This window comes from Corythoichthys intestinalis, chromosome 15, assembly GCF_030265065.1.
Source record: "Corythoichthys intestinalis isolate RoL2023-P3 chromosome 15, ASM3026506v1, whole genome shotgun sequence".
NCBI lineage: Eukaryota > Metazoa > Chordata > Actinopteri > Syngnathiformes > Syngnathidae > Corythoichthys > Corythoichthys intestinalis.
The window spans coordinates 29,812,934-29,830,098 of record NC_080409.1 but is presented as its reverse complement, the minus strand read 5'-3'; the positions used below and the strand labels follow the sequence as shown (position 1 = coordinate 29,830,098).

At 35.8% G+C, this 17,165-nt stretch overlaps 1 protein-coding gene across 2 annotated transcripts; it reads left to right on the top strand.

Moving 5' to 3' along the window:
• The first annotated feature begins 428 nt into the window (after positions 1–428).
• On the top strand, positions 429–6,875 carry ldah (lipid droplet associated hydrolase). Of its 2 annotated transcripts, XM_057859346.1 has the most exons (8): positions 429–483; positions 631–976; positions 1,420–1,554; positions 3,542–3,711; positions 5,445–5,685; positions 6,130–6,212; positions 6,424–6,564; positions 6,701–6,875. In XM_057859346.1, the coding sequence occupies exons 2-8, from the start codon at positions 838–840 to the stop codon at positions 6,725–6,727; spliced, it is 936 nt and encodes a 311-aa protein (XP_057715329.1). In that variant the 5' UTR covers positions 429–483; positions 631–837; the 3' UTR covers positions 6,728–6,875. The 2 variants fall into 2 exon arrangements, with proteins under 2 accessions (XP_057715329.1, XP_057715328.1); XM_057859345.1 differs by having other exon boundaries at positions 6,424–6,803.
• The last annotated feature ends 10,290 nt before the right edge of the window (positions 6,876–17,165 follow it).

The window sequence follows — 17,165 nt, the reverse complement described above, 5'->3', positions numbered from 1 at the left end:
CTGAATCATAGCTATGCTAATGCCGTTTTTTTAAACTGTTTGTAATTAGGAATCAATCAATCAATCAATCAATCAATCAATCAATCAATCAATCAATCAATCAATCAATCAATCAACAAGTTGGCCACTGGATCGTTATGCTGCCGATGTCACAACACTAGCATTTTTATTTATATTTTTTTAAAAATACTAAATATAAATATTATGAACTTTAGTCAGCATTTTGCACAGTGCATTTCATAGTAACGTCACAATGATGCAGGGGCATTCAACAAATATGTACCGAGGTGCAGTTCAAGGAAATTTCTTCTTTATCAAATGGCACAGACGCAAAATGGCCGACAAGTGCCGACGGCCGTTCCCGTTGGCTCGCAGCGAGCTACACACATCTAATAATAAATATATGATATCTGGAGTTCCAGTTTACAGTCTACTACGAAAGCGGAAGTCAATTCCGGGTGTAAACAAACGGATCACACGCTGGTAAGAAAAGAATCCGATTTCTTCATTTTTTTATATTTATAGAATAGAAACTCGTATTACACTAACTTTAAATAAAATATGAATCACATAAAATTCAAATGTAATGATCGTTGTCTTTCTTTTCTTCTTCTTTTTTTTTTTTTTTAGATTCGTGCATTTCTAACTGTCAAATGGTTGGACTTTAACCTTTGACGTGGAATTAACCTTTTGCATCGTGAGAGTGAGAGAGACCTTGACAGACACCATGAAATTCGATCGTTTAAAATGGACGTGTATATTCGTTGTATGTTTACAATGTTAACATGAACAAAACCCCTGGCTTCTTCGAACAATCCCTTTTTCTAAATTGATGAAATGGAAAACGCAGTGATGGAGAGCAGGGATGCAGCACGAACAGATTTCATCTACTGCTATGGAGCCTTGACAGAGGTTCTAAAATGTGGTGCCGCTCACTTGGACACTGAACACAAAGTACTTGTTTTAATCATTCCTGGTGAGTATACATCATAGTCAGTATTTTTCCTTTACATTTTATTAGGGCTGGGTGATCGTTACAAATATTAGTTGCAATGAATCACATTCTATATAAAATATTAAAAGTGTTAATTAGCACACTTTGAATGTCTAAATGTACTGCCATATTAATGAAATCATAATCTATTTTAAGTCATTGGCTACTGTTGACTGGACCAAATATGAACACTCAATATTTTAAAATATCAACTGTTTCGTCTGATCGGCCGTTGTTAGAGTGTGTGTGTCGGTGGAAAGCGGTAACCCGACTTTGACAAATTGCACCATGACTGACTACATTCATTCTTCAATGACACCAAGCTTCGCTATTGCACAAATATACAAACAAACAAAAAATTCACTCACTTGACACTCCAGCTTCAATGTCTTCATAGTATGTATTTTTTTCACCCTTCAATACAGGCAACCCTGGTGTTGTGGGCTTTTACAGAACCTTCATACAATCGCTTTATACTATATTTGGCTGCCAGTACCCAGTGTGGGCTGTAAGCCATGCTGGCCACTGTATGCCACCTGCATCCATGGACATGGTGGAAGGTAAAATCACACATTAATTTTCGAGCGCTGAAACTGACACTTAAGATATTTTAATTTCAACTTGCTGTGTTAGGACTTATTATCTTTACAGCTCAGCCGCATGTCAATTTGAATGAAGTTTTACCTACTTAAGCAGGAGTTGTTTGCAAAAATGATATTTCACTCCTCCATTTCTCACCAGCGCCCTTTAGTCATTCGCCGTTTCAGGCACGCATTATGATTTTTTCTTCAATGTTTTTTTCTACATTCATATTGGACAGTTGTCTTAAACTTGCGGTCCAGGGGCCAATTATGGTTTATGGGTCAATATCTTGTGGCCCCATTTTACAACGAATTGTTAGATTAGTATTGCCCCCACGTATTTGATAAAGGGCAATAAAAAAAAAACGTTGCACAAAATGAATTATTTACAGGGTTTTATCGGGTCATTAAAAAGCATTAAAAGTCATTAAATGGATTTTGTCAAAATTCAAGCCTTAAGCATTAAACTAAATGTTTGAGGCAATAAAAATTATGTGAACTTCATGGTTAAAAATGTTTTTATACATTATTTATGATATATTATTAGGGTTGTCTGATATTAAATGGTAGCCGAGATAAGAGAACATAAGACAAGTTCATTACGGGATAAGAGATAAGAGAGCCGATACCATCGGTTACCCGATAATATCTGCCAATAAACTAATTTTAAGTTGATCGCGGATAATATCAACATCAGTTTTTCTTTATTGGTTTTGGGCTAATATGTATTTTGCCTTCAAAGGGAATGTAGAAGCCTTCTGCCTTGGTATAAGCTGGTCACAGCTTAGCACAGCAGTTATGCTTATTGACTATTAAATGTCTTTAAAATTCTTGGGATTCGTTATGTGAGCAGACAATTTGCATTCATGGTGCAAAAATTAGATGAACAGTCAAGGATTGAAAAATAATAAATTATAAACTCACTAGTACATACCTCATTCACTGTACTGAAACTGTGTGCCTTTGTTGTTATTTTGAGCCAGATGCACTGTGTGAGCTATATGTGATATAGCAGTGCCTAATTGGCACTTTGCACTTGCACATAAACTGATGTTTTCACTTTAGTTGAAGTTGTTTTCTTATTTTTTTTACAGAATGCTTGTTGGAAAACCTTGGAGTTGTTACATTTATCATTATTAAAGTATCCAGTGGGGAATCACAGTACAATTAGCCATAATATGTTAAGTCCACAACTGATATATATCAGTATCAGTATATCAGTATCAGTATATATCAGTCGGTTTGATAACGGTATAGGATTTTTGGAGTTGGACATTATCGGGATATTATCGGTTAAAAAGTCATTATTGGTCAACTCCACTTACAATTTGTGTGTGTGAAATTATCTGCAGTTGGGCTTGGGCACTATTTTGGTTTAAAGTCGCATTAAAAGTGGCATTAAAAAGCATTAAATGACATTTGCTGATCCCTGTAGAAACCCTAAATTTATTGAAGGATCCATTTTTGGAAAAAAACCTACTGTAATTTTAAAAAATATTAATAAGTAAAAACAAACAAACAAACAAACAAACAAAAGAAAAAGAATAAATACAACACAAATTAAAAAAGACAGGAGTAATAAAAATACAATCCTAAATAAAAGGAATTAAAACTCTAAAAAATAAATTGAAATACTGGGTAGCTTGTAATAAATTGAGCAAAATGAAGAGGGCTAAAGACATAAAATCAAATAAGTGCTGGTGCGTGTATGTTTTAGTCTGGGAATTTAATTACTGTATTATTTTTTTGTTTGTTTCTCTTCTGACCTCACATGGGATAAGTCTTTGGCTGTCATTGTCAACAATATACGTCCAATCCATTTGAACTGGGAAGGGCTGCAAGACTATGAGCTACACTGTACATTTGAGCAAATTCATTTTTTAGCATTGTTTTGTGAAGAAAAATCATAAAATAGTTGGAAAATGTAAAGTTTGTACTCACTCTATCCCTATGTTTATTTCAATAGATGACTCCTCAACAGCTGAGCTGGATACATTTGGTCTAAATGGTCAGATAGAACACAAGCTGGCCTTCCTCAGGAAACATGTCCCAAAGAAGACAAGCCTCATTCTGGTTGGACACTCCATTGGCTGTTATATAATTTTGGAGATAATGAGAAGAGATCCCAATCTGAAGGTTTGTCATTTTGTCTAAGGCTGGCCAACCATAACACTAATTTCCACAATTGGTCATTTTCATATTTTGATCTGCATTTCTTTATTATACAGTTTGTTCCTTTTTTTTCCCCCCAACAAGTGCGCCGGGCCGCCCAGCCCACACCAACTTTGAAACGTTCCTAAACATCAGCATTTTCACATTTTAAAAACATGTATCTTGTCATTTATTGTTTTTAATCCAAGTCACATAATTTACACATTAAAATAAAAATGTTAGGAAATCTACGCCATAAAAGGTTACATGCAGTGTTTGCCCAAAACATATGGTTATGTGGTCCCAAATAATTAATGGTTGACATCGTCACCTCAATAAGGCACAAAAAAAAAAAAAAATTCGGTTCCTAATGTTTTAAGATTAAAGCATGGATGATTTTTCAAGTGTTGTTTTGGTCTGAGTTTGAGGATTTTTGTGTCATCTTTTGGCCTAATTTTGCCATGTAATAGGTTATTGTACAGTATAATAATAACAGTTCATATCGAGGATGTTGTGCTGAGAAAAAAATTACCTATTTATTACCTAACAAAAAAAAAAAATCATTCTAAGCAGTTACTCACAATGTTACTCATTAGTTGAGTATTCTTTTCAATTAATACTTTTTTTACTTGTACTTGAGTAAATTTTTAGATGACTACTTTTACTTAAGTAATATCATCTGGAAGTAACGTTAATCTTATTTGAGTGTCATTTTTGGCAACTCTACCCACCTCCGCTCATATCGTTGCTTGAGGTGGGGGGCCGTGGCCACCCCTGGCTACCCCCAGGTGGCGCCATTGACACACACAAAAAAAAAACCTTTTTATTTCCATTGTCCCCATTTATTTCCAATGTGGAAAAAAATGACCTGATTTTACAGGAAGTGACCTGAAGAAGCCCCAAACTCTGGCCGAAATCAATGCAAAGAAAATAATAATAACGGTGAAAACCAATATACCACGAAAAATCTCTAAAAAATACAGAGGATGTGAAAAACAAAAAACAGTGAGGAAAAAAATTATAGAATTGGCAATTTCATGAAAAACCGCAAAAAAAAAACAAAAAAAACAAAAACAAAAAGACCCTCCAAAACAGACCCAAAAAAAAAATAATGAAAAAAATGCAAAAAAAACCTGACAGATTAGTTTCAGTTGTTATAGGGCTATTCATTGGCTACCATTGATGGTACTAGCAGTCCATTCCATGTTGACTGGGAGGGGCGAATGAAGGCGTGTTTGCTCAACTGCAGAAAAAATGTCAAAACAGCAAAAAAACAAAAAACAAAAAAAAAACAACCCAAAATCCGCAAAATACTGCAAAAACACAAAAACTGTGAAAAAAAAAACAGAAAAAAAACCCACCCAAAAATTGGCGAAATTGCAAAAAAATGCCACCTTCCACATACCCAAAAACATAATAAATTTTTTAAAAAATAAAAATCACAGTAATTTGACAAATTTGTTGATATTTTATTTTTAGTAGTCAACATGGATTGGAAGTCTAGCGCTATCCACGGCAGCCAATAAGTTAACAACGCCCCCCCAATAAATAAGAAGTTACTGAAAATCTACTGGAAGTGTTCAATGTGAGAGAGAGCAAAGCATCCCTATGCAATTTCTTCTCGTTTCATATATATTCTTTTTTTTTTTTTTTTCTCGATTGTGATCCCTTATAAGAATTATTTTGTTCTTTAAATATGCCTATTTTATTTTTTGCAGATTCTGAAAGGTGTCATGTTGTTCCCAACTATTGAACGCATGGCCCTGACACCTCAGGGGAAGGCTATTACACCTGTGCTCTGTCATTTGCGGTACGTCGCCTATTTGTCAATCTTCCTGATCTCTCTTCTACCCGAAAGAGTCAAAAGCAGTCTGGTCAAACTGGTTCTTGGTCGCGTCGGCTCCCTGGATCCCGCCGTCGTCCGAGCGACTGTAGGCCTACTCAGTGGAGACTCGGCAGGTTATTGATTTTAATGCTCATATTTTTTTTAAACCCTGACGTTTACAGCATTTTAAAATTGGTTTTAACTTTTGTTTCTAGGTTTTAGTACAATTACCTTTGTTTAAACAATAATCTCTTAAATTGTAAGGGACAGAAGGTCTTGGGTACATAAAGTGGAATACAACAACACAATAAATCTGTGCTAAAACTGTAGTGAAGTCAAAATTGCCGTAAATATTTGTAAGAAAACCACCCAGAAGCCCTAAATACAGAAAAACATATGTTAATGTATGTTTATATCTAAATACAGTGGGGTAATAAGTATTGAACACGGCACAACGCCGTACAATGAACTAGTTAGTGGTATTTTTCCCAGAATTTTTTTGTAGTCGAATTATATAAATTATAAGCATTTGGAAACAAGTTTGACACCACTAAAGTGCTTTATTTTTGTCTTTGCAGCTAATGCTGTGTACATGGGAGGACAGGAAATGAGGAAAGTTTTGGAAAGAGACAATATGACCATTAAGAAAAACCTTGAAAAGGTAAGACACATGGATTATATTGAGAGCTATTCTTAATTTAAAATATTGTACTCTCCCTGAAAATATGCATCACAGATTTAGAAGTGAAGAGCTTGTTAAAATAAGTTTTCGCAGTACAGTATACAGTGCTGGCCAAAAGTATTGGGAGTGTTTGAATGCTGCTGGTATTTATGATGTCATATTAAACTTCATGTCTTTTGATTTGTTTTAGCTTATATTTTACTATGGAGCAACAGACCACTGGTGTCCTGTACAATATTATCATGAGATCAAGAAGGACTTTCCAACAGGAGATTTCAGACTTTGTGAAAATGGATTTCGTCATGCTTTTGTTCTGGATGCAGGGAAAGAGGTTGCAGAAATGATAGCTGAATGGATCGAGACAGATTTGAACATTTAACATCTTCTTTCTTTTCTCTGCATTCATAGGGGAGGGTTACATGCAGCCAGTAAGATTTATGTAATTGTTTTTTTTTTTTTTTTGGCAGTATCCTGGTAATGCAAGGCTAAGTTAAAACATGAAAGAGGGGCAAGTTGGACGAGTCATGAAGAAGGCCTTTTTTCTCACTGACTGTTTATGGGCTATGAAGAGGAGAAAAAAACTTTCATGCCACAGTAAAAAATAAAAAAATCAGTCTGATGTTTGTTCATTCACTACCAGCCCTCACTTCAAATGGGTTGAAAGTCTAGTGCCGTCAGTGGCAGTCAATCAGTTAAGCAGTGTCTGACTAAGCCATGATGGCAATGGTATTCCGCAAGCCACACGTAACTTTTGCTCATTAATATTCATGACGTTAGCAATTGTTGCTAGGCGAGGCAACCACCCGTTTGTCCCTAATAGTAAATGAATGAAAATAGTATACGGACGAGATGTCTACTGAGCTAAACCTACCAATTCTGTCCGAAAATGATGTCTCTGGTGCCAAATTCACTGGTAAAGATGTGGAAGAACATAGAAATGTTCAGTTAAAGAAATGGCTTGAGTGTCAAAGGCTGAAAAAGAGCCGACCTGATTCAGAGTTAGCTTTTTTATCAACACTTTTTTTCTTGTGTGCATTGCCTTACGCCACTGACAATGATATTTTCCTGTTTCAACAATCTGTCCTTTACCACCATATGCCATGTCTTTCTTATACAGGTCCTTCTAAAAAAAATAGCATATCGTGATAAAGTTCATTATTTTCTGTAATTTACTGATAAACATTAGACTTTCATATATTTTAGATTCATTACACACAACTGAAGTAGTTCAAGCCTTTTATTGTTTTAATATTGATAATTTTGGTAAAAAAGTCAAGAAAAACCAAAAATCCCTATCTCAAAAAATTTGCATATCATGAAAAGGTACTCTAAAGAAGCTACTAACCTAATCATCTGAATCAACGATTTAACTCAAAACACCTTCGAAAGATTCCTGAGGCTTTTAATTTTAAAAACTCCCATCCTGGTTCATTACTCAAAACCGCAATCATGGGCAAGACTACCGACCTGACTTCTGTCCAGAAGGCCATCATTGACACCCTCAAGCAAGAGGCTAAGACACAGAAAGATATTTCTGAGCAAATAGGCTGTTCCCAGAGTGCTGTATCAAGGCACCTCAGTGGGAAGTCTGTGGGAAGGAAAAAGTGTGGCAGGAAACGCTGCACAACCAGAAGAGGTGACCGCATAGTAGCAGGGTGAATCTGAAACAGCGGCAGAAGCGCCCGACCTGGGCTACAGAGAAGCAGCACTGGGCTGCTGCTCAGTAGTCCAAAGTACTTTTTTCAGATGAAAGCAAATTTTGCATGTCATTCGGAAATCAAGGTGCCAGAGTTTGGAGGAAGACTGGGGAGAAGGAAATGCCAAAATGCCTGAAGTCCAGTGTCAAGTACCCACAGTCAGTGATGGTCTGGGGTGCTATGTCAGCTGCTGGTGTTGGTCTACTGTGTTTTATCAAGGGCAGGGTCAATGCAGCTAGCTATCAGGAGACTTTGGAGCACTTGATGTTTCCATCTGCTGAAAAGCTTTACGGAGATGAAGATTTCATTTTTCTGCACGACCTGGCACCTGCTCACAGTGCCAAAATCACTGGTAAATGGTTTACTGACCATGGCATTACTGTGCTCAATTGGCCTTCCAACACTCCTGACCTGAACCCCATAGAGAATCTGTGGGATATTGTGAAGAGGAAGTTGAGAGACACCAGACCCAACACTGTGTATCAGCTTAAGGCCGGTATCGAAGCATCCTGGGCCTCCATAACACCTCAGCAGTGCCACAGGCTGATTGCCTCCATGCCACGCTGCATTTAAGCAGTAATTTCTGTAAAAGGATTCCCGACCAAGTATTAAGTGCATAGCTGATATAATTAATTAAAGGTTGACTTTTTTGTGTGTTAAAAAACACTTTTTTGTATTGGTCGGATGAAATATGCTAATTTTATGAGATGGGGATTTTTGGTTTTTCTTTACTTTTTTGCCAAAATAATCAATATTAAAACAATAAAAGGCTACTTCAGTTGTGTGTAATGAATCTAAAATATATGAAAGTTTAATGTTTAACAGTACATTACAGAAAATAATGAACTTTATCACAATATGCTAATTTTTTTAGAAGGACCTGTATATTATATCCTCTGGAAGTCTTATGTCTCTGACTGTTCTTGAGGGCAATTTACATAGCTAAAAAATAAGTAAAAATATCCAAATGGCTTACTTCTTTGTCCTCTGTAGGACCATGGCGCAAAACAAAATGTTTACTGCTTATGAAATGTGAATGGCTTCACCTTGCTGGGGTTAAACTGGTCTTCTGGACGTTCGCACAAGTTGATCCATTCTTCACATTTTTTCCGACGAGTTTTTGGGGTTCGGGAAATGTATGAAGAAAACATCCTTCATATGTCAGAGAAAATAAGCAGAAATAACATGGTCTAAAAATAGCATTCGTGCGGTACGCTATAACAGTGATCTCTCGCTTTTCACGGTTAATGCGAAAATCCATGAAGTTGAGGTGGAGCTTATATACATAAATTTTGTGTGTGTTTAATGTATTTATTCATATTTAACAGCATTGGAAAGAGATACATACACAACATGTTTTTCCCTTTTCCCCCCAAAGTAATTAAAAAAACAAACAAACAAAAAAAAAACCTTATATAGATATTTGTTTTTTAAGCTTTGCAAAAGTAATAATTATGATGTAAATGAGACATATAAAAAAAAACAATGATTTGTAGATGTATAAATGCATATATTTTAACATTTTGATGTAAAATCCTGTATATATAATTGAAAATGGAAATTAATTTTAAAAAATCTGCGACGGACTGAAGGCGTGAAGTTTGAAGCGTCAAGTAGCGAGGGATCACTGTACTTAAATATTTAAGTATGCAGTAATTTATTATGAATATAAAGAAAATGTATATTTAAAAAAATAAACATGGTATCGGTATTGGCCGATACCACACATCTGGGTGTTCGAATCGGTATCTGCCAGCTGGAGCCCCCCCCCCCCCCCCCCCAAAATATCGGTGCAACACTAGTCTGAAGATAAATCACAGGCAAATCAAAGTTTTTGTTCTTTTAGCTCCCACAATTTGCAACAAACTGGCACCTCATACTAGATTTGTGTTGGCAATCGACATTAGAAAGGAAATGTTTTGCTTGGACGCTGGTAGAAAGTTTGAGAGGACATTTTATTGACATGTCCGACAGGACAGACAGAAAGCAAACAAAATAGATGACGGGCAACACTGCCTAAAAGGCAGACAGGAAATAAACAGGACACATCTAGTTATTTGAATGGATGAGATTTATTTCATATTGATTTGACGTCTGGTCAGCATGTCCTTACAAGGTCATCTGAAACCCCCTGGTGTCGTAGACCATGGACTGGCAAACAGGAAACATAACAGTGAATGTGGTCGTGTATTGATTTACACCCTCCTCAAAGAGGAGGACAGCCCAAAATATACAGATCTAGTTATACAGTAAATAAACATAATGAACTAGCAATTAGTAAATATTAACTGAAAATCTTAGTCTCTAGTTTTAGAAAAAAACGAATACAGTGCAATTTGTGTGCTTTTTTTTTTTTAACCCCTTCATAAATTAACATCTGGAGCAATGTTCCTAACTGGTCTGTGAAAAGTATAATTACACTCACACTTAATTAGTCAGATTAAGAAAAAAAAATCTGATTTTATATCTTTGTTAAAATATCTATGCCAGCATCGATATTTATAGATGTTATATTAATAATATAATTAATAATAACAATATTAAACATTACATGCAAAGCTACCATCAATAATATAGATAGTGTAGTGAAGTTGTTGCCCTTCTGTTATTGTTTATGATTTTTACGAGGCGCTTCTGCTCATTGAACGCAGCCTCGGTATATAACTGTCGACATATCATCACAAATGTTATGAAAATATTTTATAAAGGTTGAAAAGTTACCCAGTATTGCTTTAAATTCACAGCAGCAGGATTATTGGACACCACATGTTTGGACATTTGTTATTTTCTTGGGAAGTGTGACAGAAGCGCTACTTTTTGCGCAGCTGGCGACTATCTTGGATAGAGCAACCGGTGGTTGCAAACTAGATCCCCAGTATCGATGATGTCATTTTAGTGCCGTATCGATGCCGATACCAGTATTGATATTGGTGCAACACTAGTCATAAGCATTCATTCAGGTGATCCAGTATGTCAACATTATGAGAGTCTAATGACACTGTCATAAGAGGCATTCAAATAAAGTGTTATTGTTTTTGGTTCTTTTTCTAGCCCCGCCAAAATTGAGTACCCAATTTAAAGTCTAATGTTATATTGCTGCAAAGTATAATCAGATAGGGATACATTGTGGCCACCACAAACAGTGGGTGAACTTTTATCAAACTAAACTCTTATGTAACATTATATAAGCTTATGCCATTTGTAAAGCCTTACTCATTGTTACATAGTATTTGCAAAGTCAAGGTTTTTAGGTGACAAAGGGTAGTAACAGACGCCAGGACACAGTGCCCCATGTATCTATCTTGAATGCCAATTTTCAAAGTTTATTATAAACATTAATGTATACGTTGCTTTTCTGAGTGTGTTCACAAAAACAACAACTTGCTCATTAGGAAATAAACTGTACAATTTGAACATGTTCTGTTAAGTTATCTCGTCAAATTTTAATATCCAGATTTTTTTTTAGTGCTCATAGCAAGCCACTTCATAATTTTCCAATGTTGTGCCCCAAACCATTCTTAGATGTGTTAATCTTAAATGGCTCTCATAGCTGAGGTGACTCTCCTGTTTTGTCATGATTTTTTTTTTTTTTTATGCTCACCATTAGTGGCGGTTTTTATCACATTCTTCTTCACAATATTTGGTGAAGAACACTTAAATTACTTTACACAATTCTGAAGAAAACCTAAGGGCTCTAGTAGCATTTAGCCCGGCAGTTAGTGCACGCGAATCCCGACCAGTGGTGTGGGGATGACTAATACTATAATAATAATATGATACTATATAATAATATGATACTGGATACTAGGGTGACCATATTTTTATTTCTCACTGCGCGGATAAATAATCTGTAATAATGTTCTAAATAATACCTCTTCTGTAGAAAATTCAGCTTTTAACAAAAAGCTCACAAAAATACTAATTTAACAAGAAAAAACCCTGCCACTTTAGTCTTTAGTTTTTTTTGTCTGTTTGTTTTAGTATGTTGGGGGACGATTATGACGGAGTATTAGGGCCAAAACTATAAAAAAAAAAAGGTCTACCAGATTAAAGTCGTGCTATTGCTACGATAAAAAATGTCGTATTACGTAGGGGTAATGCAGCTGTAAGCTGCTACTCACTTTACATATGCGTACCTTAGCTAGGAGCTGCGATGAAGTATTATATTATAAATCATTCTATGAATAATAATTTGATGTCGATGAGCCAAAATGTTAAGAAATTACTTTTTTGTAAAACCGATTCTAAAACATAAGATGCCTTCAAATTCAATATTGTTCATATTAACGGAGGTGGCAATGCGCTACGTAATGTACGTAGCTGTTCATTCAGCTACATTAGCCTTATGTAATAATACGACTTTTATTCTCGTAGTAATAGTACGAGGAAAAAAAACTCGAACTATTAATACGAGAATAAATGTAAAATTAATATTACGAGAAAAAAAACGCCGAAAAAATTCAAGTATTTTACATAGAGCACCGCCGTCAACATGACTCGAAGGTGCGGATTTGAACCTCTCTCCTAGCTTTTATTTGGCACCGATTGACCATAGAAAACCGGAGATACAGTATGATCCTTTTAATTTCGTAAACGGGAATATATTTTCTCCACTAGAGGGCACTCATGATCTTTGGACGAATGATGCGTTATTTCAGTAGATTTAAAAAAAATTTAAAAAATATTTATCTGGCTTAGTGTGGCTATATAATAGTTTATAGTACAGTATAATAATAATAACAGTTCATATAGATAACTTTGTACTGAGAAAAAAAAAAAAAAAAATTAACATCGTAAGCAGTTACTCACAATATTACTCATTATTTAAGTATTCTTTCGACCAAATACTTTTTTACTTGTACTTGAGTACATGTTTTGGATGACTACTTTTACTTGAGTAATATTATTTATAAGTAATGTTACTCTTACTTGAGTAAAATGTTTGGCTACTCTACCCACCTCTGGCGCCAGCATAGATTTAATCTAAGGAAGGGTAACAAGCGCTCCTTTTTTAAGGCAGTTTGCATTTCTGGGGTCCATCTTGCATAGGGCGACCTGCGGTTGGAAACTACATCTCGAACAGCACATATTGCGCAGCATCAGCACGTTATTTCGTAGTACTCTCCGATACCGATTACATCTTTTAGTGCCGTATCGGTGCAAAGCTACAAATTACATTCCCTTTTCTTTACAGTGGAGCACGCTATAGTCCTCTTTTAAGCTACAGTACATCAATAATGAAAAGGAAAAATTGAATTAGGCCTGCCATTAGTTTCTCAGGCGGGAGTACTCGTATACATGGATGTTGCCCTGGTGGTCTTCTGGCTGGAAAATGGCTTGTCCTGGACTATTGTATCTCATTTTTTGATGTGCCAAAGATAAACTTGTTTGACACTGTGCATCCAAAGTGTGACACAATCCCGTCATTCCCGAACAAAGTGGTCCACTTCCCACGCTGGCACAGGGTGCGTTTATTGGCCTTGGCTTTTAATATCTTGCCAACAGCCCAGCTTTCAGCCACTATTTGATGGCTTGATGCCATGTCTGCATTATGGCTCCTCATAGTCTCCTTGCACAAAACTACACATATACGTAGGAACACACCTTTTATACTTCAGGAACACTGAACTTAAATATTGGTGTGCGTATTAGGTCCAAATGTATTAGTCAATAGCAGTTTTGAAGATTTTGTACACTACACAAATGGACGTGAAACAGGCTACAAACTACCAGCATTTTCCAAATTATGTCAGTGTATGAAGCATATAAATTTAAAATATGCTAACGGGTGTTTGAGCTGTATAGAATGAGTTTACTTAGGATATTTATTTAGGAATTGCTTACATTAGGTAGAGGTGTAGACAAGGGTACTTAAATGCAGTGGCAGTGTGTTTTAGATTTTTTGACATTTTAATCACAGGTTATGTTCCAAACAACAATTTGGCCAAATTTCAAAATTATCCTATATGCATTTGTGATACATACCGTAATTTTCGCACTATAAGGTGCGCCTGACTATAAGCCACCACCCACCAAATTTGACACGAAAACGGCATTTCTTCATAGATAAGCCGCTCTGGACTATAAGCCGCAGCTGTCCTAACTGTATTATGGGATATTTACACCAAAAGATATTAACCGGTAACACTTTATTTGACAGTGGCGTCATACGAATGTAATAAGACTGTAATAAGACAAAATAAACCACCATGAAGCTTTGAACCAATTGGCTGTAAAGCTTCATTGCTTCAAGAAGCTACATTTGGCCGTCACTGCTTCCTTAGGGGAGACAGTCAATCTCTGCTGCCACCTGTTGTCATCCAACATGCCTCCAAGCATGCACTGCAGCGCTACAGATAAAGCTAAAGAATCAAAATTCATGTTCTGTGCTAACTATGTCTTCAGTTACGGTTCCAGTTGTTTCAATAATCGCTAGTAATGGTATTTGGTAACACTCTATTTGACAGCAGCGTCATAAAACTGTCATTAGACAATCATAATTATGACATGACATTGTCATGAGCATTAATAAATGCTTATAATAGGTGTCATTTAGCGTTATCTGGCAAATGAGCTCACTTTTGAATGGATGCAAAAAATCCCAGCTGGACATAAATGGAGTTAATGACATAGTTTGCCAGATGTCACTAAATGACATCTGTCATAAGCAGTCAGTAATACCCATGATAGTGTCATGTCATAATTATGACTGTCTTATGACGGTACTGTCTAATAAAGTGTTGCCTGTTAACCCAACTAAATCAATAAATAGGCTGCACTGGACTATAAGCCGCAGGATTCAAAATGAAGGAAAAAAGGTAGCGGCTTATAGTCCGAAAATTGCGGTAATTGGAAAGCTTAAAATCTCAATTTTCTGGGGGAAGAAAAATTTTGCGTACTTACCTCTTTTCGATCCCAAAACTCCATGTAGCATGTATCACCAAGTGTAAAGACACAGCTGTGAATGGCCACAGCTAGTTTTTTGGGGGGATTTTATGGGTGAAACATGGTAATATAACAACGGCCGCGATGCAGAAATCGCAGACATCAAGGAGTAATCGAGATTTTCATTTTCATATATTTACTCTTTTAAACGTTTTTTTTTTTCTTTCAAATTTTCTTTGTTTGGATCAATTATTTATCATCTAAAATATTGGGGAATATGCGACAGTGGTGAAAAAAATACAATTAAGCGATAGTTATGAGGTAGATATCTGTGACTTTTTTGCAGATGCCAATTTTTTCATTGTGACGTAATTTGTTTAAATTGTTTAAACGTCACAATTTTTTCATTGTGACGTAATTTGTTTAAAAGTTTAAAATATGTGAGTGAATAATTTTTTTAAGTCGTTTTTTTTTCATCAACTAAATATTAGACATAAATTAATGATTCTAAGCTAAAAATGACGGACATTTAGAATAATAAATATGATTACTTACCTTCTTTTTATGGCTAGGTTGAAACAAAAGCGGTTGCGCAGTGTCTGTAAACGAGGGTCTCCAGGGTAAAACGGACAAATTTAAAATAGTTCGGGGGCTTAATGCACCATGAATTTGCTATGGCAGCATATAGACATATTGTTCAACGTTCAAACACAACAGTTCTTTTGGCTTAAAATACAGCAGTTTATTTTAAAGCGAGGTGCAAGAGTAGAAACCGCTTTGAGCGCCTTGAAAGGTGGAAAAGCGCTATATAAGTATAACACCATTTATCATTTTCAGCCTTGTCTGTTTTCCACCATATATAAAAAAATTTTTTTCTAAGGTTAATGAAGTTTTAGGGTTTCATGTCAAGTACCAACGGTGATGAGTGGTTAGCATGTCTGCCTCACAGTTTTGAGACAAATGTTCAATGCCGGGCTCCAGCTGGCCTGAAGAGTTTTAATGTGCCTGCGTGGGTTTTCTCTAGATACTCCCATTTCCCAAACACAGGCACTGTAGGCTGATTGAACACTACAAATTGTTGGTAGATACAGTATGAGTGTGTGCATGAATGGTTGTTTGTCTTGTTGTGATCAGCGCTTGGCTGGCAACCAATTCAATGCCCATAGTTAGCTGGGATAAGCTCCAGCACCCCCGACCCTTAGGGTATAAGCGTCATGGAAGATAAATATATACAGTATATGTGTGTATACCCATTTATTTTTGCCTTGCCATTTATTATAGTTAGTAACTCAGTTACCTGAATGTAAGTGTAATTAGTAACTTGGCAAAGTAATTGGTTTTACTTTTCATTTTGGTTTTTTCCATTAAAACAAAACAAAACAAAACATAGGTAAAGTTCAAAGGGGATTTTGGGACAGTCGCCCGAGCCCAATTCTTTACCCTAAACTTAAATAGACACAGGGGTATTGAGATATTGCGATAACTAGATAGTAACCTTTGCTATGTTTGGAAGTCATTTAATGTTGTGAATCAACCGTTAAAATTGCTCCCATTATTGCATTAGTTCCTTTCTGTCTACTTTCACCACGTAAAAGTTCTAAAACTGTTTCATCATTTAAAGATAGATTCAAGTCAAGATTTTGTCGATTTAGGAGTATTTCAGATAAAAAGTTACTTAGGTTCACTAGGAAGCTTCTCTACAACAGAGCCTTTCTGAGAAGTCTACTGCTTTAAGATGGCGGCTGTTTTCTAACGCTGGCAAGTGTATTATTTCGCATCTTCTTCTCGATACACTTGTAAAACACAGCCAAGTCTTTCATTTCACATCTAGTTCATATACATGTGATATCTAGCATAGCATCATGTGGGCGTAGTTTGTAGGCTGTCGGCTACACTCGGGTATCATTGGGGCCACCTTGCCTAGCATCGGGTTTGCAACAGCGTCACAACTCCCTCTTTCTCTCTCCCGCTCGAGGTTTACCCCCTTCTCCCCAATTTTCATTTTTATTGTATTTCTGTGGTCTTAAAACAGCCCAAAGGAGCTTTTATTTTTTTTTTCAGTTTGGCTGTGGACAAAAGCAGTAGTTTTTTACATGAAGGAAGGCTTCATTTAAAAAAAAAAAAATTTGGGTTATTTTTGTTAATTTATTTATTTTGAAGGACAATTTGAGTGGCAAATGTTTATTTTTTGCATTTCTGGATAGTTAAGAGATTATTAACAAGTTTGTATTTATTGTGTATGCTATATAATTTGAGTTATGTTCAAATATTGTTATTTAAATTTGCAAATAAAATCCAGACATTAATTCTGGAAGTTTTCAAAATGGTTCTTCAGTGGTTTTTGAAAACA